Genomic DNA, 23787 nt, shown 5'->3' on the forward strand with positions numbered 1-23787 from the left:
TGTACCCCTGACTTCAACACGCCTTATCTCACTTCCCTACTTCATTTTCTCCACAGCATTTCCTACGTCACAAAACATATTTTGCCTATTTATCTTGTTTGTTATCTTCTCCATTAGAATATAAGTTTCATGAGGTCAGAAATCTGTTTTATTCACTGCTATATCCTCACAGTCTTGAACTTTGCCTGGCACACAGGAGTCCAATAAACATTGGCTGAGTAAATTAATTCCATTGTTCATAGTACTTAGCACAGTGTCTGGCACAGAACAGGTGCTCAAAAATATTAACTGAACTGAAAAGCATTGTCCTGATAAGAAAAATGGGGTAAAATTAGGCTAGATAATGGTGGGCAGATCATGAAGGCATGCCATGCTAAGCTTAAAGCACAAGAGTGAGGTGATCAATGTCCAACCTACTAGGTGCACAAGATATTTTATAATTTTTTTTTTTATATACAGGGTCTTAACTCCGTCACCCAGGCTGCAGTGCAGTGGTGTGATCTCAGCTCACTGCAACCTCAACCTCTCAGGCTCAAGCAATCCTCCTGCCTCAGCCTCCTGAGTAGCTGGGACTACAGGTGCGCACCACCATGCCCCGCTACAAGATATTTTAGTCAATATAACAGTAGCAGGCATTTATATGGCATTTACTACGTGCCATATGATGTTCCAAGCATATTACTTAAATCATTTAACACTCACAACAAAATTTGTGATGTAGGTATTATTGTTAAACTGAGGCACAGAGCAAGTAACTTGCCTAAGCTTACATAATGAGTACTTAGAAGAATAGGGGTCTAAACCCAGGCAGTCTGGCTCCAAGGCCTGTGTTGTCAGCCATTATGCTACACAAACTAAATATAGGAATAAATGCTCTGGAAAAAGTTATTAAAATTGAACTATAAAAATGCAATTATACTGTTTTGAGATATGTTAAAGATGAAGGATTTTGGTGTCAAATATCTTTAGGTCCAAATCTTGGTCCAACCATGTTCTAGCAGTGTAACCTTGGGCCAGTAACTACACCGAGCCTGTTTTTTTTTTTTTTGGCTATAAAAAGCAGAGATTTAGGCCGGGCGTGGTGGCTCACGCCTGTAATCCCAGAGCTTTGGGTGGCTGATGCAGGCGGATCACCTGAGGTCAGGAGTTCGAAACCAGTCTGGCCAACATGGTGAAACCCCGTCTCTACTAAAAATACAAAAATTAGCTGGGTGTAGTGGCACGCGCCTGCAGTCCCAGCTACTTGGGAGGCTGAGGCAGGAGAATTGCTTGAACCCAGGAGGTGGAGGTTGTAGTGAGCCAAGATCACGCCACTGTACTCCAATCTCGGCCACAGAGCAAGACTCTGCCCCAAAAAAAAACAAAAAAAAAAGAGAGAGAGAGAGATTTAATCTGTCATAGGAGTAGAGGAAAAAATAGAGATTAATACCTCTCCTGTTGGGTGGTTGTGAGGATTAAATGAATATTGGTGAGGTACCTCACCCATGTGGTAGCTATTATTACTACCATCAAAGGGGAATATATTCTATAAGTGCATTGCTAAGCAGCTACAAAACTTCTGAGTAACAGAAGTTTGGCAATTCAGTTTGCAATGTGAGTTTATTTAGATGGAATTAACATATAACATTGTATAGCACTGATTCTAAATTCTTCTTTATCTGACCTGTAAAGCCCTCTACAGTGATTCAGTCAGTAAAGGTAAATCAACCAATCTCTCTCTCTCACAGCAAACATTATTTTATATATGTCAAGTCCTAGAGCAAATCTCCGCCCTCTTGGAACTCATTTAAAAGAGAATTATGTGATATGAAAATACTATGAAAGAGAAAAAATATGAGAGAGGTAAGAACAGAGTACTCTGGTAGTAAAGGGAAGGCTGCATCTACCACAGCTGACAGAGGCTGGCTAGGAAAGATTCTATAGGATAACTTTTGAGCAGGAATAAGGGGGAATTTGCTACGCAAAGGTCAAGATAAACATAAGAAAAATACTATGAGAGAGGACACGGTATGTCTAGGAAACTAAGAAAATACAGAATGGTTGGAACAGGGGTGGCCAGAGGTGAGCACCAGGTAAGTCTGGAGAGAGTTTGGGATCAGATTGTGAAGGGCGCTGTCTGCCATGGTGAGAAGTTTGGACTCGGTAGGGTGGACAAATACACCTTTGGGCATATAACAGAGTCAGCTTCTGTTTTCAGAATGGTGTCTCTGGCAGCAATATGGCAGATGGAGTCCAGAGAGTGTTATGGTAGAGGAACAAGTTGACACTGTCTTCCTGGTTCAGATAAGAAATTTTGGCAGACTGAACTAAAGCAATGGGGGTGGAAACAGACAGAAGTAGCTGGACTCAGGAGACATTTCTGACGTAGAACTCAAAGGATCCGATGACCAAGTAAATGTGGGAAGTGACAGGAGAATGAAGAATTGAGGACTCCATGGCTTCTGGCTTGAAACTGATGAAAGACACCATTCATAGAAAAAGAGAGTACCAGAAGTGAAACAAGTTTTGGGGAAACATAATGAGTTCCATTTTGAGTATTTTTTAGTTTAAGTGACCTAAAAGACATCAAGTAGTAGAGAGCTGAAAAGATGTGTTGAAAGCTCATGAGAGAGGTCGAGGGTAGAGACAGAGCAATAGGAATCATCAGAATTTAATTTATACTTAAAGCCACAATAATGGATGAGATTGCTCAGGAAACAAAAGCAGAAGAATACGACTAGGACAGAAGCCTTGAGAGCACCAACATTTAAAGAAGCAGGCAGAAGAGGAATAAGGAAAAGAGAAGAAAGAACTGGAGGGTTACAAGGAGAATCAGAAGTGAGTTGAATTATGAAATCCAAGGAAGATAGTTCAAGAATAGGATGGCTTGATATTAATGATCTTAAAGAGGACCAAGAAAGGCTAAGAATGGAAATGCATGTGGCAGCTTCAGAGTGGTGACATCAGATATAAAGTAGCACTAGGCTAGGGAACGAGAATTAATACAATCTGCTTCTTTAAGAATAATGGTGAATAGGGAAGAAAGGAGATAAAGATAATGGCTCGAAGGAATTAGAAAATAAAGGGGAAGTTTTTGTTTTTCAAAGATTATTTGTGCATGCTGTAAGTGAAAGAAACCAGAGAGGCAGAGACTGAAACTGTAGAAAGGACAGGGATTACTACTTTTGAATTCCTATAACATCACCGTATGACTCACTTGGCACTTAGCTTACACATTTGCCTTGTATTGGCAGTATTGTACATTTAGCAATGCTGGCACAAACTAAGTGCTCAAAAAATCTACTTATGATTGTTTGTCTTCTATGCATATTATCTAGCCAATAACAGTGTACAATCATACACAAGAATGTACAAACGAAGGAAACAGGATGGTGGAATTGTGTAAACTTTGAGCAATATAAACCTAGAACAATAATTTTTATCCACCACTTACTAGTACTTAGAAGAAAGAAAAATTATTTTACCTCTTGGTTATCTCAGTTACTCAACTGTAAAATGGGGAGAATACCATGCACCTTGCAAGCTCTTGAGGATTAAATGAGATATTTTAAAAGCTTTTAATATACAACTTGTTGCCTAAGAAGTAATTATTAGTTTATTTTCCAACCACTAGAGCATCTAGAAAAGTCAATGACTTTTCAGAATGTCTATGACTAATGGTAAGTAAACAATCAGGAGGCATAGCAGCCATTGCTTTATCGTATTCTAGAGAACCAAAGCACAAAATGGTATCTGTTCTCAAAGTCTGGTTATTCATATGCCACCAACATGATTTCTGCCATATCCAAGTACTGCAACTTAATAGCTTTCTTTAAATCAACTCATTTTATGTAATCATAATCATTCTAAAAAAGTATAGCTGTGAAATGGTGAGTTTGATATGCTGATCATTTTTTTCTAATTACACAGTAACCATTAAAACAAAGCATTCATTCCCTTAATCACCCTAAATTATCTCCTGAATCACAATCTAAAACTGCTTTAGGTTGCTTTATTTCTGAGACCCTTAGGAAGCAATCAGGCAAGCAATTTGTGGGTTTACTTAATTTTCCTTCTACTGATTATCATTTACAAAGCTTTGCAGAGCATATAAATGAAACCAACCAAATCAAAAAATTCATCCCAGCAATATACACTGGATCTTTTCATGGGAAGTCCGAAGTTGTCTAAAGCTAAACAGACAACCCAGCAACTTATCTATTATTTAATCCTTCCACCTCTACTTTCTGTATCACAAATGAAATTGAGATTGGGAATAAAGGCCCATCTTGTGGTCTAGCCTGAAGAACAAAACCAAAGAGGGAAGAGATACAGTAGCGGGTTTTGTTCTGAGGCACTGACATTCAGTCAAAAGAAACAGTAGGCATGCAGATCATCCAAGTGAAAAATTCCCACCTTCAAGACAGTAGAACACTCCTCTGAAAAGGGAAACCACAATCGGTTATTAATCAATACCTTTCAAGTCTGTGCTACAATCCAGGGAGTTCTTCATCACTCCAGTAACAACAAAAAAGTCACTGACCAGAACCGAGAGAGAACTTCACTCATTGGTAACATCGACAGACACTTTAGATATGCAATTTTGGAGCTGGTCTTAAATCCATTATATTAAGAGCCACACTACACTCTTAAAAAGTCACTTCCACAATCCATTCTCTTAGGATCATTGACCTATTCATTATGGAAAAAAACAATGTACCCTGCACCCAAAGTACACAGGACATTATGGAGAATACAAAAAGATCAGAGTTTGTTTATAATCTAGCACAGGGAATAAGATTTATACATTCCCCAAGAGTGCTTCTAAGGACTAAAGAGGACTGCTGGGAATTTTTCCCCAACATTTTATTATGAAAAACTTCAAACATATGGCAAAGTTGAGATAATTTTACAGTGAACATCTGAATACCCGTGACTGAGATTCTACTATTTTTACTATACCTGATTTATCACATATCCATCTATTCAATCCATCTTTTTTATTAACTGCTGGGATTTTAAAAATGAGACTGTGTAGTGAAGTATGACAAAAATATACTAAGGGCTGCTTCTCTAAAGATTTTGACAGATGGGGTATATAAACAAAAAAGACTTTGGAAACCACAAACCCATACTCAAGTGTTCAACCCTCCTGCCAACCTCCAATCAAAATCTATTCAGAGCTCATAACTGGCTATTCGGGTCCCCACACCCTTGGCCGCTATCTGAACTATCTACAGCCCTCTTCATGGCTTAGCACCATTGGTGAAGCCTTCCCCAACTTTCACTCCCTTACTCAAAATTAACCATGCCCCCTATAGGGGCCACATTTTTCATAATTTGCAATTAGCCCACAATATCTGCAATTTATTATCTCTTTCACTAAACCTTGTCCTCCTTGAGGACGGGATCCCCTTATTTACCTCTCAGTCCTCAGCAAGCAGCTAGTACTTAGTCTACAGCAAGCACTCTAATAAAAAAGTAAGTGAATGACCTGAACCCGTTTTTACCCAGGAGCCAAGGAAGAGTTTAGCTGAGTGGGGAAATGATCTAATCACAGTGCACTTTAGAAAGATTCATTTTAGAGCAGCACTGTTGTTTAGAGTATGAGCTTTGGAGGAAGACCACATAGGCACAAATCTCAGCCCTGCCACTTATCTCTGGGTGACTTTGGGCAAGCTTCTAAGCCCATGCCTCAGTTTCCTCATTTGGAAAACGGATAATACTGCTTCATAGGTTATTGCGAGGATGATGAGGTAATTTTTTTTAAAAGAAGTGCATAGATCGGCACCTAAAACATAGTAAATATTCCATCAATGTGGTCACTATTGCCAGCAACCAGGTTAATAACAACGAGGTTAAAAAGTCCTTAAAAGCCGGGATGGTAGCAGTGAAAACAAAGTGGAAAGAATGGCCATGAATAAAGAATCTACCTTAAAATGTTCAGTCAGAAGAGCAAGCAAATGTGTGCCTTTTTTTCTTTTTAACCTTGTATGAGATAGCTCACGTTTGGATTAGTTTAAATTAAAACAACTATAATCTAGGCACTCTAGGCACAGATTTGATGCTGAGAACGAGTCTAGCATGACTGGACTCTAGCCACAAGCTCTATAACTACTGCAAGCTTCTCTGTTTAGGTCTTTTAGTCTCTGAGCTAAAATTTCTTTCCTCCTCATTACTCCAGCCGACACCACTTCTTAAGTGATTCCCACAATCCCCTGTTCTGTCTAACTGTAAGGACAACCCCCAAGAACCTTGGTTGGGGGAATAGGTTTGCGGTTTCGTTCCACCCAACCCTGTACTACTTTTCTTTTTCTTCTTCCTGCCCACCTCCTTTACTTCCCAAGCCTTGCTATTCTCTACACGTAGGAACTTGAAACCTAAGAGTATGGGAAAGCAACAGAGCAGCAGCAGTGGTGCCAAGAACTGGGGATGCTGCCAAGCTGTTCCCCAGACCCCATATGCAGTGACCCAACTACATGCAGATTGGACTTAACTGCCTATGGGGCCTTGCACACTTAATATTCCTTTCTGCTTCTGCTCATTTTCTTCCTCCCACTTAAAGCAGCCTCCTCCCAAGCTTGTGACTCATTCAATTCCAATCCATCTTTGAAGACCCAGGTGAGGTCCAACTTCTTCAGGGAAGTCTCCCCTGACCACTTTAGTCCAAAGATATCCCACCACCCCCACATACAGAAAACAGGAACTGTACTTACTGTCTGGACCATAAGGCATAATCACATACACATTGCTATAATTAAATGTTTCATGTGTATACATTTAACTTTCCAAGGGCATGAGCAGTGTCTCACATGTCTTTAAAACCCTTACACTCAGTGCGTTAATACTTGTTGAACAGTGACTGAATCAGTGGGTTTTTATGTGTTTAGGCTAAGGCAGGAGGAAGAAGATGCATGTTGAAATGAAAAAGGCTGAATGGACAGATGGGTAAAAAAGCAGCAGTGGGTGAAGACGGAAAAACAATGTAGAATAAAGGTGTTCAGTTCACACCTGCTTAAGTGATTTACTGCGAGGTTGGAAAGAGATACAGGAGAGAGATGTCAACTGGAAAAAGCAGGGTAAAGGCATTTCAGTTTGAGGCAGAAGACAGCAGGAGAAAGGTGAGGCTACAAAAGAAATTCTGACTAGATTCTGCTGAAACCTAGTGGTAGGCCAATTGGATAAGGGAAGCTAAAGGGAGCTACTGGGATGACATGAGTAAAGATATGGCCATGTAGGTGAGTGAATCCGTAGGGGGTGGTATGAAAGGGGAGGTAAATGGATAAAATGGTAGAGGGTAGTTAGGCAGGTAGGTTAGCTGTTGGGCGGGTAAGTGGGTGGGTAGATGAGAGGTAGGGTAGTGGGTAAGTGGGTAGGTGGTTAGGTATTTAGTTGGGAGGGAATAGGTGTGGGGCTTATTATTTAAGATCCGGCCCCTCCCTCACCTTGACCCGGAAGCGGATGAGTGCTAGCCTCACGCAGTGGCTCAGGCAGGCCGGTGGCAGGAACCAGGCCCGCGGTGGAGGGGTGCCCTTGTTGCCCACGTGTCCCACGATCAGTTGCGCTGTCTGCCGCTCGGCCTGGCACCGACGGCCCCACTCGGCCAGCCGGTCCTTGCCCAGGCCCCCCGGGAACATGACCACGAGCTCCAGGCCGTCGCCGCCAGGATAGGCACAAGCCTGGCACAGCGCTGACAAGTAGCCCAGCATGGCGTTCCATTGGCCGCCACACACCCAATCCGTCTGGTAGCCGCCATAGAGCCGCGGCAGCGCCGAGCCGGCGTCCACCAGCACCCGAGCCCCGGGCAGCGGAGGGGGCGGCGGCGGCAGCGGAGGGTGCAGCCCGGGCTGCGCCTGGCCATGATGGTGGAAGTGGTGAGCGGGGTGATGGTGCCGAGTCGGCCCCGCGCCCCCGGAGTAGGCACCCAAGGCAGCGGGCGGAAGCGGCGGTTGCAGAGGCACGGAGCCCCTGGCGGCGCGTGGAGCCCCGGGCGCTAGGGCTGCCGTCGGCGGCAGCGGGCGGTGCAAGTGCTGCTGCTGCTGCTGGCGCGAGACCGTGCGCGCGAGTTTTAGGAGGTCCACGGGCACCACGGCCCCGGGACAGCGCTTCTCCAGGAACTCTTGGAAGCCCTGGACACCCATGCTTCGTCGGTGGGCAGACGCGATAGCGGCTGCGCGAGCAGGCTAGGCGACGATCTGGGCGCGAAGCTGGGGGCGGGCGCGTGCGCACTCCGCGGGGGGCGAGGGGGGGGCGGGAAAAGGATTCCCGAGGGGAGGGGTGAGGAAGCGAGGGAATGAGGGCGGGGAGGGGAGGAGACCACAAATTGGATTTGGGTAGAGAGAAGGGGAGAGGCAGACCGGACCCGGGAGAGGCTGGGAGAATAAAAGCGAGGATGGGCTCTAGTCACTTCTCTTTTTTCTCCTTTCCGGCCGCTCTTCTTCCCGCTTTAGAAGGGGTGAAGCCTCTTCCTTCCACCTCCGGGAGCCATGTTGCCTCGTCTTCTCGGTGGTACACGCTTTCTAGCTGGAGGAAGGGGAGCGAGGAGGGGCGGGGCGGGGCGGGGAGAGGGGCATCTTGGTAGTTGTAGTCTTCTCTATGGCCTTGGGATATAGTCGAGGAACCAGACTACCACCCTTCTCAGCCCTTGTGCTCACAGGGTCACAGGAAGCGGGGCGTGATGATGAGTGTTTAGGAGTTGCACTCCAACTCCTTGCATCCCACTGAGTTGCTTAGGTTATTTACTGCTTTTTCCTGGAAAAAGAGTTTTGGGGGATGGATTGATGCATCATGGGAATGGAAGTTAGAGTGGATTGACTGAATTCAGCTAAAGTGAGCTAAAACTCCCCAGGAGGGAGGATTTTCCCCTTAGTGGAAAGATAATATTTAAAGAGCTGTTGGTCCCAATTAAGAAAGACGTAACTGGTCGGGCGCGGTGGCTCACGCCTGTAATCCCTCCAAGGCGGGCAGATCACGAGGTTAGGAGATCGAGACCATCCTGAGCAACATGGTGAAACCCCGTCTCTACTAAAAATACAAAAATTAGCTGGGCGTGGTGGCACGTGCCTGTAATCCCAGCTACTGGGGAAGCTGAAGCAGGAGAATCGCTTCAACCTGGGAGGCGGAGGTTGCAGTGAGCCAAGATCATGTCACTGTACTCCAGCCTGGTGACAGAGCCAGACTCCGTCTCAAAAATAAATAAATAAATAAATAAGAAACTTACATTATTTACTTGCCTAAGGCAATGCAGAGACAGAGTTAAATCGAATATCCTTGCCCTCAGCATCTCTTTGGGCAGGGAGATAATTACCAACACAAATTACATTACAAATTGTACCTTTTTGGTACTCCCAGATCCACTATGTCCTATGGTTAGGGCCTTTGGTTTCCAAACTTCATTGTGTTTTAGTCTGTCGGGAGCTTTTCTAAATAGCTGCAAGGGCTCTAATTTCAGATGTATGGAGTCATAATCTTTTGAAAAATGTATTTTCAACACACTGAGATGAAACAGATGCAGTGCCTGTCTTCTTTCTGGCTTTTAGGGCCGGCCCACTCTTTCAGCAGGAATAGAGCAGAAAACAAGATCTGAAATGAGTAGTAGCCAGATCTGGCTTGGAACTTACTGGAAGGTGGGAGATAATGGCAGGCAGAGTTAGAATGCAGAAGTGCAGAACCCAAGAGTGATCAGGATGAATGAGATAGGGGAATACTCTATTAGGATGCAAAAGCAAAAAAACTTCAAGCTACATAAAAGAAATTATAAAATAGTGGAGATGGAACAAGCCAGATTGTCAAAGAATAAGTAGATGGCAAGGCAGTGTACATAGTTAACTCTTGAAAGCAAGCAGTGAAAGGAGAGAGCAGTGGCTTGAAGGGATGAAGGATGGAAGGAATGGAGGTTTTTTAGTATAATGGACACCTATGGGACTGTCTGCCCAGCCCCTCTTTTCCGGGAATTGACCCTCCCCCTTCCCCCATTTATAGGGTTATGGCAAAAACTGTCGTGTTCCTATAACCATAGCTTACTGGGTCAGAGGTGGGCAGCTAATCCAACCTGGGGCAATCAAAATCTCATTTTCTAGAAATTTGGAATTGGACAAGAGATATCAGCTTTTCTCTAAGTGTAAAGGTTGGAAGCTGTCAACCAATTTTCCCACCAGAGGGACAGAAGTGAAAGATGCTGGTCTGCAGAAAGAGAGAAAAAGTGCAGACTTTCAGAGAAGAGCAAAGGTGAGAAATAGAGTCTTCATTGTGTTCAATTCCCAGCTTCCAGATAATGCAGTGGTGTGATTACAGCTCACTGCAGCCTCGACTTCACCCTCAGCCTCCTGAGTAGCTTGGGACTATAGGCACATGCCACCACGCCTGAATAATTTTATTTTTTGTAGAGACCCTAAAATGTAGAACAGATAGAGATCAGAGACCTCTGCATCAGTTGATGGGAAGGAAGTTGGCATTCTGTGTTATTTGGCAGTGAAGCATTTGCTTATTGCTCTTGGGACTCAAAACAGCAGCCCCTTTGCTTATATCAAGAGATCTGCATTGCTGAGGGTCAGATATTCATTGGCCTTGCTGAATTACAGCAGAATCTCAATTTTGTCTCAAAGGTTTCACCAGTTAGGAAACTAGCATCAAGGCAATTGGAAAGAAGTTATCTACATCTGCCTCCTAAGTAGTACTCCTTGTTCTCCAGCTCTCCTAAATGTGATGAATAGAAACCACAACAGGATGATCCAGGCTGTTCCCTTTAGCAGATCTGAAGCTTCAAAGAGCCTAACTGACAAGATTCTTGGCACTTGTTTTTAGCATTCTGAGTCCCCTCAAATGAAACCAACAGGCAGTCAAATAAGGTTTTAAAGAATCTGTATCACTAGAAGATCAAATCTGTGAATAGGGACCATAATTGATCAGCCAGAGCAGTGATTATCTTTTTATTTTTTATTTTTTTATTTTTTTTGAGATGGAGTCTCACTCTGTCGCCCAGGCCTGGAGTACAGTGGCGCGATCTCGGCTCACTGCAACCTATACCTCCCAGGTTCAAGCAATCAAGTGATTCTTCTGCCTCAGCCTCCCAAGTAGCTGGGACTACAGGCATGCGCCACCACGCCTGGCTAATTTTTGTATTTTTAGTAGAGACAGGGTTTCACCATGTTGGCCAGGGTGGTCTCGAACTCCTGGCCTCAAGTAATCTGCCCACCTTGGCCTCCCAAAGTGCTGGGATTACAGGCATGAGCCACCGTGCCTGACCAGAGCAGTGATTCTCAAAAGTATGTCTCTGGAGCAAGCACATCAGCATCACCTGCAAACTATTAGAAATGTACATTTTCAGGCTTCACCTCAGACCTCCAGGATCAGAAATTCTGAGTGTGGGGCCAGAAATCTGTGGTTTAAGTAACATTAGTTAAAGCAGTGAAGACAGATTTTACTCAGTAACTACTGACAGAAGAGGAAAGAGTTGAGCTTCATTCTGATTTGCACAGAGGTGACTGGGCATTTTAGAGGGAAAATGAGGGAGTAGGGAAGGAAAGCAAGCAGGGACTCAGTAGAGTCATGGAGGTGAAAAATTACAGAGGGTTTCTCAGTATAAATGTGATTAGGCCAGCTGTGTCTGCTACCTGGCAATTACTGAAGTTAGATTTTTATCCTCCCAGAGACTGGGAGACAGAGGCCCTACCCTACATTTCAAAGGACAGGGTTCCAGGCCCTTGAGAAACAAACACTCTGTAGTTTGTAGGAAATACATAAACATCTCAAAGGAACAGAGGAAGGATTTACAATGCTAAGCCCTTTTTTACTAAATGCCCTAAGAAAGGGAAGCAGGCCAAGCTTGGTGGCTCCCGCCTGTAATCCCAGCACTTTGGGAGGCCCAGGCAGGTGGATCACCTGAGGTCAGGAGTTCGAGACCAGCCAGGCCAACATGATGAAACCCCATGTCTATTAAAAATACAAAAAAATTAGCCGGGCATGGTGGCGCACACTTGTAATCCCAGCTACTGGGAAGGCTGAGGCAGGAGAATTGCTTGAACCCAGGAGGTGGAGGTTGCAGTGAGCCAAGATTGCCACTGTACTCCAGCCTGGGTGACAGAGAGAGACTCCATCTCAAAAAATAAAAATAAAAATAAAAATAAAAATAAAAATAAAATAAAGAGGAGCTGAGGCCTATCCTCAGGTGTGGACTAGAACAAACTGAAAGTTTTTCCTGACGGGGAATTCAAAAGTGAGCTGGGGCTGGGTGCAGTGGCTCATGCCTGTTAATCCCAGCACTTTGGGAGGCTGAGGCGGGTGGATCACTTGACGTCAGAGTTCGAGATCAGCCTGGCCAACATGGCAAAACCCCATCTGTACTCAAAATACAAAAATTAGCCAGGCATGGTGGTGCACACCTGTAATCCCAGCTACTCGGGAGGCTGAGGCCCGAGAATCACTTGAGCCTGGGAGGCGGAGGTTGCAGTGAGCTGAGATTGTGCCACTGAACTCCAGCCTGCTCAACAGAGTGAGACTCCATCTCAAAAAAACAAAACAAAACAAAAAGTGAGCTGGGTCTTCTCACGGATTCAATCTTAAGACTGCCAGAAACCATGCTAATGTTTGGTGAAGTCTCTTAGTGCAGGGGTTTGAATGGAGTGTACCTGCTGAGTTTTTGCAGGTCTTACTAGCCCTTCAGGTGATTCTAGCCGCACTCTTGAGTTTGAGAATCACTGCTTTTCTAGAACATACTCTTAGGCCCATGTCCAGACTGGTTAAGCAACGAGGTACATCAGTAAATTGATTGCCATTTTTTGTATGCCTGTAATTTCTTTCTTTTATTCTGATCCAGGTGGAAATGGACCTGGTGGCTGATAATGGTGTGAGCCCTCCTTTCCTAAATAGGCTTTTTTTTTAGATGAAGTCTCGCTCTGTCGCAGAGCTGGAGTGCAGTGGCGCAATCTCGGCTCACTGCAACCTCTGCCTCCTGGGTCCAAGTGATTCTCCTGCCTCAGCTTCCCTAATAGCTGGGACTACAGGCACGTGGCACCACACCCAGCTAATTTTTGTATTTTTAGTAGAGATGGAGTTTCACCATGTTGGCCAGGATGGTCTCAATCTCTTGACCTCGTGATCCGCCCACTTTGGCCTCCCAAAGTGCTGGGATTACAGGCGTGAGCCCGTGCCCGGCCTAATGGGCTTTTTTTTGAGACAGAGTCTCACTCTGTCGCCCAAGCTGGAGTGCAGTGGTGGGATCTCAGCTCACTGCAACCTCCGCCTCCCAGGCTCAAGCGATTCTCCTGCCTCAGCCTCCCCAGTAGCTGGGATTACAGGTACATACCACCACGCCCAGCTAATTTTTGTAGTTTTAGTAGAGATGGTGTTTCACCATGTTGGCCAAGCTGGTCTCTAACTGCTGACCTCAAGTGATCCGCCCACCTTGGCCTCCCAAAGTGCTGGGATTATAGGCATGAGCTACCATGCTGGCCCCTAAAAGGGCATTTTGATTGTGGTTATCTAATTATTTCTCTACTCTTGCATATTAGATCTATTGGTAGCAATTAAGTTTATCAGAGGTTGTGAGATCAAGAGCAGCCATATTTACATTGTCACCGAACTAGAGGAGGAAAGATTATGTCCTTGCCATACCATTGCTTCTGAATGCAGTAGTTGCATATGACCAGCAGTTGTCCATGGCTAATGTTAGGTGCTGGCATTTTGGGAATTGTAGGTATGGGGAAAATAGCATGTTTATGGGACAGCCAAGAGGAGGTTTATAGATAAATATCTATTAGACTGTCTCTGCAGCACCCCTTCTCTACCACCTTATCTACCTTATCCTCATGGTTGCAGCAGGAGCCATCCTTTAGGGACATTCCCAGAGAATTTGATTGAGCTGGAGAAGAAGACATGAAAAATCCTGGCTGTATTCAGACACCTGGTTCATTTGTTCCTAAGGCCCATCTGTATTATCCCTGGGTTCTTTGAGGCACCCCTATCTTTATAAATTCCCATTTTTGCTTAAACTTGTTCAAATTGTGTTTATACTACTTAAACACAAGATTCCTAACATAAATAGTACAGGAGAAACTATACAGGATGGAAGTCATAGAATAGCGTTTCACAATGTGTACTTTGGAGCCAAGAACTGGTTTCCAATACTAGTTCAACTTTTTATTAGCTGTATAGTTTTAACAAGTTGCTTAGCCTCTTGTACCCTTCCTGTATCTGTGAAATGGGGGCCCATTAATTTATTCAACAGATTTATTTAATACCTACTACATGCCAGGAATAAAGCTGGGCACTGGAAGAAAGCAGTTTTAAAGACAGTCAAGGAGCACAGAAAGGTGATAAGTAATGATACCTTAGAAGCTTGTGAAGATTAAATGACATTGTAGAGCACTAGCATAATAACTGGCACAATAAGCACCTAATAAATGTTAACTCTTATGAAGGGTGGGGAGAAACATAAAGAGGTTATATGGAGAGTTGACATCAAACTCAATCTTATGTCGTCATTCCACTGAAGTAGGAACTAGCTGTTCCGTTTCTGAAAGAGATCCACTTAGCTTTCTCTATTGCCCAAATCCTTGGGGCCTCTTTGAGAGGCTATGAGGTCATAGAGTTATAGGAAATAATTCATCAGAAGGTCTAATGCGGTTACCATATTGCTTGTGTTACCTGAATCAGCAACTGGCTGACAGTAGGAAAGTTATTTGATTAGCAATGACAGTGGTTCTCAACCCAAGTCACCTATCAGTGTCACCTGGGAAGCTTTTTAAGATGATGGTGATTCTAGAGATGGAGTCCAGACACTAAATTTAAAAATTTTAATTGTAAAATACACATAAAATTTACCATCATAACCATTTTTAAGTATATGGTTCAGTAATATTAAGTATATTCATATTGTTGTACAACTAAAACATTTTTTAAAATAGTTCCCAAGGTGATTCTAATATACAGTCAGGGTTGAGAACCACTGAGCTGGAATGGAGAACGTTTATAAATACTGGTTAAATTCTTAAGCCTGCTTCCTCATTTGTAACATGCATGTGAGCTAGTCCTTTCCAATCCCAAAATTTTATGATAGTCTTTTTTCCACCTAGCCCAAGGTCTTGCTCCTATCTAGACCATCATTTATGCTATACTTCACTCCTGTCTTGAGCTCCTGTTATAATGTCCATCTTCTCCCCACTCCCCAACTACTTCACCTCTTTCTAAACCCTAGTCACAGATGTAATTCTGTTATGTCATTCTGTGTGTGTGTGACGGAGTCTCACTCTGTCGCCAGGCTGGAGTGCAGTGACGTGATCTCGGCTCACTGCAACCTCCACCTCCCGGGTTCAAGCGATTCTCCTGCCTCAGCCTCCTAAGTAGCTGGGACTGCAGGTGTGTGCCACCACGCCCAGCTAATTTTTGTATTTTTAGTAGAGACGGGGTTTCACCATGTTGGCCAGGATGGTCTCGATCTCTTGACCTTGTGATCCACCCACCTCGGCCTCCCAAAGAAGTGCTGGGATTACAGGCGTGAGCTACTGCGCCTGGCCTGTTATCTCATTCTTTTACTAAGTGGTGCTCATTAATGATGGCGTATTTTAAAAGGGTCTATGTTGGTCTTATTCCCCAACTTAAACACTCTCACCTCTACACCTCACTTTATTACATCATCTTGCCCCTTTTGGGCCAACACCCAATTTTTTCCACCAACAGACCTTATGTTGACCCACGGATTGAGTTCAGTTTTTTTGTCACCTCTGTTTTGTCCTCCTTTAAAATAATGATCTGTAAGGTCCCTTGTGTAAGTTATTTGAGCAGACCTACTATGTATCAGGCACAGTGATAAGCCCTTTATATGCTTTTTCATTCAACCTCAAAACAACCTCACTGAGGGAATTATCCTTTTTACAGATAAGGAAATTGAAGCTAAAAAGTCAAGCAATTTTCCCAAGTCCGTAAGATAGAATACAACTCCAGGTCTGCTTGACTCCAAAAGGTATCTATATTAACTATAATCAGAATCAGGGCCCATTTCCAAACCAGTTTAATTTCCCTAGTGCAAGTTTACTGTGAAAGTCACCAGTGATATCTAACAATAAGTGCAATTAGTAGAGACAGGGTTAGTTGCCTTAACACATCTCATTTAATACTCATAACCACCTCATTTTACAAGTGAGGAAATATAGGTTTGAGAGGTCTGTGAATCAAAAAAAACCCATGCTTATTCCACATGTACCTTGTTGCCTCCCTTTAGGGATCACCTAAGATAGAATGACTCACAGTCATTGGGTCAGTAAATCAAAATAACATATATTTAAAAACACTTTTAAAACACTCATCTAATCTTGAATATTTCTGATAGGCTTATTACTCTTCAACCAGGGTTGTTTGCATAAGCATATGCATGTCCTTCTCCCTAAGTTACCAGATGAGTAAGTGATCTGACCCAGTCTGAGTTTCTCAAGTCAGTGCAGAGTGACGAATGAGAAGTGTGGAAGGGAGATTTCCAAATATGTGTTTTTCTAAAGGTGGACGATACACACCATCAACATGAAAGGAAATACTTCTTAATAAGTTTGTGCATAGGGAACACTTTGAATCCTTGCTTGGGCCATAAAAACCTCCTTCTGAAACTATGAAATAAGCACTGGATACAACTTCATGAAAGACATGTAAAAAGTGTTCATACGGGTTGGGTGCAGTGGCTCATGCCTGTAATCCCAGCACTTTGGAAGGCCGAGATGGGAGGATTGCTTGAGCCCAGGAGTTCAAGACCAGCCTGGGCAACATGGTGAAAAGCCATCTCTACGAAAAATACAAAAATTAGCCGGGTGTGGTGGCATGTGCCTGTGCTCCCAGCTACTCGGGGAGCTGAGGTGGGAGGATCAATTTGAACCCAGGAGGTTGAGGCTGTAGTGAGCCGTAATTGCACCACTGCACTCTAGCCTGGGTGACAGAATGAGACTTTGTCTCAAAAAAAAAAAAAAAAAAAAAAAGTGGGCCAGGCAAGGTGGCTCACGCCTGTAATCCCAGCACTTTGGGAGGCCAAGGCGGGTGGATCACGAGGTCAGGAGTTCGAGACCAGCCTGGCCAATATGGTGACACCCCATCTCCACTAAAAATACAAAAATTAGTTGGGCGTGGTGGCACACGCCTGTAGTCCTAGCTACTTGGGAGGCTGAGGCAGAAGAATTGCTTGAACCTGGGAGGTGGAGGATGCAGTGAGCCAAGATTGCACCACTGCACTCCAGCCTGGGCGACAGCGAGAGACTCCGTCTCAAAAAAAAAAAAAAAAAAAAAAAGTGTGTACATACAAATCCTATTAGATAAAGGCCTACTCTAAATGTATCTGAATTATTACGCATGTAGTACATCTGAGAATCAGTGTGGCCTAGGGTTTTTCCCATGAGCTGTGCAGACAGACAGACCTGGGTTTGGATCCAGGCTTCACCACTATGTGGCCCTAGTAAATTCTTTAATCTCTCTGATCCTCAAATTTGCATTGTAAGTGGAAATAGTAACAGACCCATCTTATAGGATTTTGTGTGAATTAAAAATATCACAGGTAAAAGCCTAGCTAACATAGTATGTGTTCAGTAAATGAGAGCAACTGTTACAATTATGGCTCATGTACAAGCATGAAAATGAAGTCCAACTCAATTTGTTGGAACTGTAAATCAAGAGGTAACACGCAGCTTGGTTAGTTTTCTTAGGCCAGCATAGTTTACAGGACTAAATGTTCTAAATCTGCTAAATTACATTTGGTAAATGAAGAACCAGTTTTAGCCAGATGATTGCAGTGACTATGGCAGCATTTTAATAAGATAACATACTCATTTAACACAGCCTTTATTTTCTGTTTCAAAACAGAATTTCCAGGAAACAAAACAAAATACTTACAATGGTTGGGTACAAATGAAATAAAAATCACAGTTTCAAAGAACCAAAATCAGACAGTTGCTGAAAGGCAGATCACTTGGTTTACCAAAAAAAAAAGGTTAATGTCAAAAAGGATTAAAATTAAGTTTAACAACATTCTATATAATGCTACATTCCCCAATTAAGAAAGGAGAGTTCACATATACAACTAAATGTTAAGTGTGGAAAAGAGGGTGAAATTCTGCATACTTCATAGTAAATTATGCTGAAAGTTTATTAATTGCATAAACTTCCTGAGTGGCTCCCATGCTGCACTAGGTCTACATGCTTAATATATCAAACAAATTATAGCTTTAGGTGATTGAGCATGACAGACCTTGAACAACTGCACTTTCCAGTTAGTCACTGTATCTGCTGAGGGTATGTTCTGGACCTCAAACCTCAATCTCAAATCTTAAGTTATAGTGGAAAAGAAATTCAACTTAAAAAAAACTAGAGGATGACAAGCACGCATTTAGGAGTTTATTTTATACTGGCACATTTTTTTCTCAGAACCCAGTTTCTCTCTTCCCTTCTTGCTTGACTTTTAACCTTGTTTGAATTTTTTTAATAAAAAGAAAACCTTCCAGAATAGGAGCTATTGGTTTGTACACTCGTCTAGCTATCTTAGTTGAAAATAACTTCAGTGTAACCTAGTTACTATCCCAGGCTCCTTCATATATTGGCTGTCAGGGTTCCTGACCAATGTTTGTGTTGATCTTTCACATACAAAGACTATTTCCAGGGTGACCTGAAGGCATTTGGTTCCATAAAAATTTCATACTAATTTCAATTCAAAGGATTTTATCAAGTTTGAGTGTTACTATCTTACAATCTGCATTTTTTAAAATTTCAATCTTAGAAATTATACCTATCAAATCAAAGGCCTTTTCTACACACCACCCCCCTTTTCTGATTCCTCTTCTAAACAAAGGGAGAGGGGGAACAAGTCCTTGATAAACTACAGATTCAAAAAAACAATCTATTCTAGAAAATGGCCTGCATACCACCTCAAATAGTTCAAGTTTTTCTGACCCAAACAGAAGATAAAATAACTGAATCCCAAAATGATGGCAAATATACCTCAGGAATGTACTTATGCATAATGACTGAAATACAATATTTACCAATATTAAATATGCTGTAGTGTTACACAGTAAACATGTGAAACAAAGAACATCTGGTTACAAACATTTGCTGAGTTTTCAAGGAAAAAAAAAGGAATGCATCATTTTCATCACTCAGAAAAGACAGCAAAGAAGAAAGTCAATGCTTCCATAAACTTTAGAGATTGGATAAAGTTATATAAAACCCTTACTATCAACTACATTTCAACTAAATGCATTTGGCCGTTTTAAGGTAACAAAATATCACTGCAAATACCTAGCACTGTGCTAATATATGTTGAATGATAGGCCATTGCTGAAGGATTTGTCAAATATTTCACTGTGGTAGTTAAAGCAATTTCAACCCATTGCCCTTTAGGCACACAGACGAGAAATGCATCTCTAATAAAAAATGCAAAGTTATAGGCACTGGATTGTCTAATTCAGGTACTTTCTTACCATTTGTTTATTTTATAACTAACTCCTACACCTAAGTCCTATATTGCCACCAATTTCAATTATTCTTCTGCTCTTCACTCCCAAATCCCCAAAGCATATTTCACAGAAGCACATGGCTCTCCACTTAAACACAGATGAGAGTGATGGTCCCTCTCATCTCAAACTGTTGGCTAGCACTGGGAAAAAGAGGCAGACCAGATTTATAATCTGAAAGAATACTGAGAATCAAGGCAAAAAAGCAAGTTTCACAGGCAGTGTTTACTTGTGCACCCAAAACAGCACTGAAAACGAGGTAGTTAAACAAAATTAATTGGACTAGAATTAAATCTGGGGTTCTAAAATGATATATCCCATCAAACTGTACATAACACTCCACACTCAATCCAAAAATCACAGCAGAAAAGTGCCTTTTAAACTTTCACAGATAATTTTGCTGTCAAACCATTAGAATTCATGCTTGATATAAAACTGGCAAGGAAGGGATGAAAAACAGAATGAATATTTGTTATATTACAGCAAATTACCTTAAATAGAGATTCAAGACTGCTACAAATATACATAGGGTTATTTTCATTAGATTTACACCAATACTGGTTTCATATTCTTATGATGTTACACCCAACTTCACAGACATAGCAGCAGGTACTTCATGATGAAATGCTCACATTGCCACATACGGAGATACAGTACTATTCATCGGACTTGCACTTTGAGAAGTAAACATGGTGGCTGGACATACAGACTATCCTCTGAATAAATTTTACAAGCAGGATGGTTAAGTACAACCATTTTCTCCTCTACAAGAAGGAAAATGAAAAGGACAGGTTTGTGTGTTTTTTGGAAAGGAAGGCCCTTTTTATATAGTAGGCTCTTTGTTAAGAAGGGAATTTCTGAGCTTTACCTCAAGTTAATTATTTCTGGGGAGGAAAAGTACCTCAGACAAGGATGAAAATAGCACTATTATATGATTTAGCAAAATTATGAAATAATGCAAAGCCCCTGGATAGAAAACTAGCCAGTATTTACAGTCAAAGTGACTATAATCTGAACCAAACATGTAAGTCATGGGAAAAAATAATTTTAATAAAACCCCACAGTGGTGAGAATAACATTGTTTTCTCCATTTCTGCACAAGCTCACTTTTTTCTGTATTTTTAAATGTACACACGTTATAGATACATAATGTATACATAACATATATGATAACCCAGTTACTGCAGTCAGCATGGAGATAGTAGTACACTATTCACCATCTTCAAACTTTAGAAGACTACTTTTCTTTCCAGCAAAAACCTGAAAAGATTGTAAATATTACAAGGCACTGCAAGAGTCTGCAGGCAAACAAGAATGATGAATTATATGTGGAATAGAGGTTGTGGCCAAAGGCAGAACATAGGATGTAGAGCAGTCATTAATACATGTAATTGTACATGTCAGCCATGGAGCTTTTTTCATCCTGGGGTACACTGTTTAAAATGATTGTGACTAGAGAAGAAGGGGTCCTAAAATCTGCAGTATTTTCACTTTATAGGTTGTATGTCTCGGTGTAATTACACAAAGCCAACTTTTTATAATGAAACACAGGCAGTTTTAAAGAATTAGGGATTTTAGGAGCATTGTTTTTATACATATGGAAAACAGTGCAATGCAAGCATTTGCATTACACTAATGTCCTAAAATCACTTTAAATTGCAAACCAATACTGTACAAGAAATTTGAAGAATCTGTACTTAACATTTGGAAAGACTCATACAAAACAGATCATGTTCTATGAAAAGAAACAGTGGATCTTATCAACAGCAATTCTCAAAATGTTGCCCTAGATGCCTCAAATTATAGCGACAGAATCTTCTTGATAATAGATGTGATCCTCAGGTAAGCAACATAAGACACATTTTTTTTTTTTTTTTGGAAAAGAGGTACTTAATGTCACAAAGTAGACTGTGCAAAAAAAAAAAAAAGAAAAGAAAAGAAAGTACACCCATTAAGTTTTCCTCATTACCTGGCAAGCCCATGGGGTACAATTTGTAGAAGAATACGGAGGAGAATCTGTTAACAGTAATGTTGGGTAGCAATTTGGAATGTTTACTAGTAGACAGAACTCCTAATTAGGTAAATGTGTATTAGAAATGACCTCAAAGTCTTCAGAGTGGAAGGTAAGTAATTTGAACATGAATACTTAGTTGGTAAATAACATTTTAAGAATTCTATTTAGGTTTCACAGACTGAGCATTAGGTAACCCTGTGACTAGCCTTTACCATTATTATAGTTAACCTTCTTAAAAACCAAAGGTGTACATTTTGACATTGCCTCCCCTCCTCCTAAAACTGGATAAAACCCAGTAAAGTGCAACTTGACAGTGATCTCTCTCAGATTCTAAAGAGGCTGCCAAACTCATTTAAGATCTAAAATCATCTAAGATACTATAGATACTAAAAAGAAATTCTAATAACTAAAAATGGTAATTAAAAAGAGCTAAGGACAACTTAAATAGTATCCTTCTAGGGTCTACTATCTCACTGCAGGACAGTGTATACCCCACATCTCTGAGAACCCTGTAAAGCCAGTGTTTCATATGTAAGTCTGGAAACCTACTGTGTCAAGTAAATTCTTCAGAAGAATGGACTGAGGTGTAGGAATACAAGGATTCCCCACAAATGAGATTCATATCAGCTGCAATATATGCCTTGCAAAAGAATGCAAGCCAAACCAATGCCTCTCAGATGCTCAAAACCAATGTAGTATGCATGTGAGAAACAAGGAGACAGCTGCTTTGAATTATTACTGAAATCCTAAAACAGCAGCAGTATCTGCAGAATCAAGGAACTGTTACAGTTCTTTTTTTTCCCTTTCCCTCTGTCTCACCAAAAACAAGGCTTCATCCTACTGCTGTGATGACGGGAAATCACATTTAAAGGGCTCATGTTCTGTATTGGTTGACAAAATTATTATAATTTTTTGGGGGGCTGCGGAGGGTGGATCACAAGGTTAGGAGTTTGAGACCAGTCTGGCCAACATAGTGAAACCCCATCTCTACTACAAATACAAAAATTAGCCAGGCATTGTGGCTGGCGCCTGTAGTCCCAGCTACTCAGGAGGCTGAGGCAGGAGAATCGCTTGAACCCAGGAGGGGGAGGTTGCAGCAGTGAGCCAAGATCACACCACTGCACTCCAACCTGGGTGACAGAGAGAGACTCCATCTCAAAAAAAAAAAAAAAAAAAAAAAGTTATTCTAATTTTATACACCAAAACGTTTCCTGCAGCAAGTTACCCTGCCTTCTGTGAAAGGTAAACCTAAGACAAACATGTGAAGTGAAGATCCCATAAGACTCTGGCTGATGGAGGGTCTCAGTTCATCCACATTTGGGGAGAATCAATCTAAATAATTTTTAAACATTTTTAAAGAAAAGTATCCAGCTGCAGATAGCAGCAGTAAAAAAAAAAAAAAAAAAAAAAAAAAAAAAAAAAAAAAAAAGGCGGGGGATGGGGAGCTTCTCAACAATTCATGAAAAGTGTCCTGGAAATGGTAATGCTCAAGCTGAGCTTATTAAAGCATTCTGAACAGTATTTTTAAAAAAATCAAGTATCAAAGAGGATAGAATTTGAAGTGAAAAAACATTTGTGTGTGCAGTGTTCTATGTGCAAACTGCACATTTCTACAGAATGATGAGCTGTATCAAATACCACACTGGAACAAAAAATATATAGTCTAAAGTAAACTCAAATGAGGGAAAATATGACAGAACCCAAGAGGAAGAAACTTTAATATCTTAGGTGTCCTGAAAATAATTCTGAAAAAACCTCCCTTTTTATCATCATCTACTCTGATTCATTTAGGACCAGGAGGGATTGTGGCAGGATTCTGCACTGATGAAGTTGGAAATGCCTGCATATTCATCCCTGGCTGGAATGGTCCCCCAGATTGGGTGGGAATTACTACAGACTGTTGTGTTGTTCCTGAAATTCCTACCCACTGTACTGGATACCCCGCCCCCGCCACAGCATTATACTGACAAACATGAGGCATTCCATATGATGATAATGGCCCAGGAAATGAAGGGAGTGAGAGTCCTTGTGGCAAGGAAGTTGGGACAGCTCCACGGATTTGGGAGAGAGAAGAAATCCATGTTGATGTGTAGCCCATAGTAGACGGAGTATTCTAAAACAAAAATAAAAACAAAAGATCAGTTTATTTGGTATATACTTTTATCAGTCTATATTCCTTCCTATTCTTTTTTTTTTCTATTGCTGCTGCACAAATGAATATTCCTTCCTAGTCTTTTTGGCATACTATTCCTATTATTACTATTAGGGACTACCATTTTTGGAGCACCTTTCTGTGTGCTAACCATAATTATGTAC

The 23787-nt window shown here is 41.7% G+C and overlaps 2 protein-coding genes across 13 annotated transcripts in view; both read right to left on the reverse strand.

The window, feature by feature from the left end:
- The window catches only part of FAM120C (family with sequence similarity 120 member C), a 107395-nt gene extending 98890 nt beyond the window's left edge, over positions 1-8505 (reverse strand). For all 5 annotated transcript variants that reach the window (XM_054472153.2, XM_054472155.2, XM_063660741.1 and 2 more), the window contains exon 1: positions 7425-8505. In XM_054472153.2, coding sequence (XP_054328128.1) covers positions 7425-8120 — 696 coding nt within the window. In that variant the 5' untranslated portion in view covers positions 8121-8505. The remainder of the gene's footprint in view (positions 1-7424) is intronic.
- A 9230-nt stretch (positions 8506-17735) lies between these two features.
- Positions 17736-23787, reverse strand: part of WNK3 (WNK lysine deficient protein kinase 3) — a 175897-nt gene continuing 169845 nt past the window's right edge. For 7 of the 8 annotated variants that reach the window (XM_063660252.1, XM_063660249.1, XM_063660251.1 and 4 more), the window contains one exon: positions 23172-23584. In XM_063660252.1, coding sequence (XP_063516322.1) covers positions 23255-23584 — 330 coding nt within the window. In that variant the 3' untranslated portion in view covers positions 23172-23254. Of the gene's footprint in view, positions 23585-23787 lie in introns of all 8 variants that reach the window. The other variant, XM_054471276.2, reaches the window with a different exon arrangement.

The sequence above is a fragment of the Pongo pygmaeus genome, chromosome X (genome assembly GCF_028885625.2).
Source record: "Pongo pygmaeus isolate AG05252 chromosome X, NHGRI_mPonPyg2-v2.0_pri, whole genome shotgun sequence".
NCBI classification, from domain to species: Eukaryota; Metazoa; Chordata; class Mammalia; order Primates; family Hominidae; genus Pongo; species Pongo pygmaeus.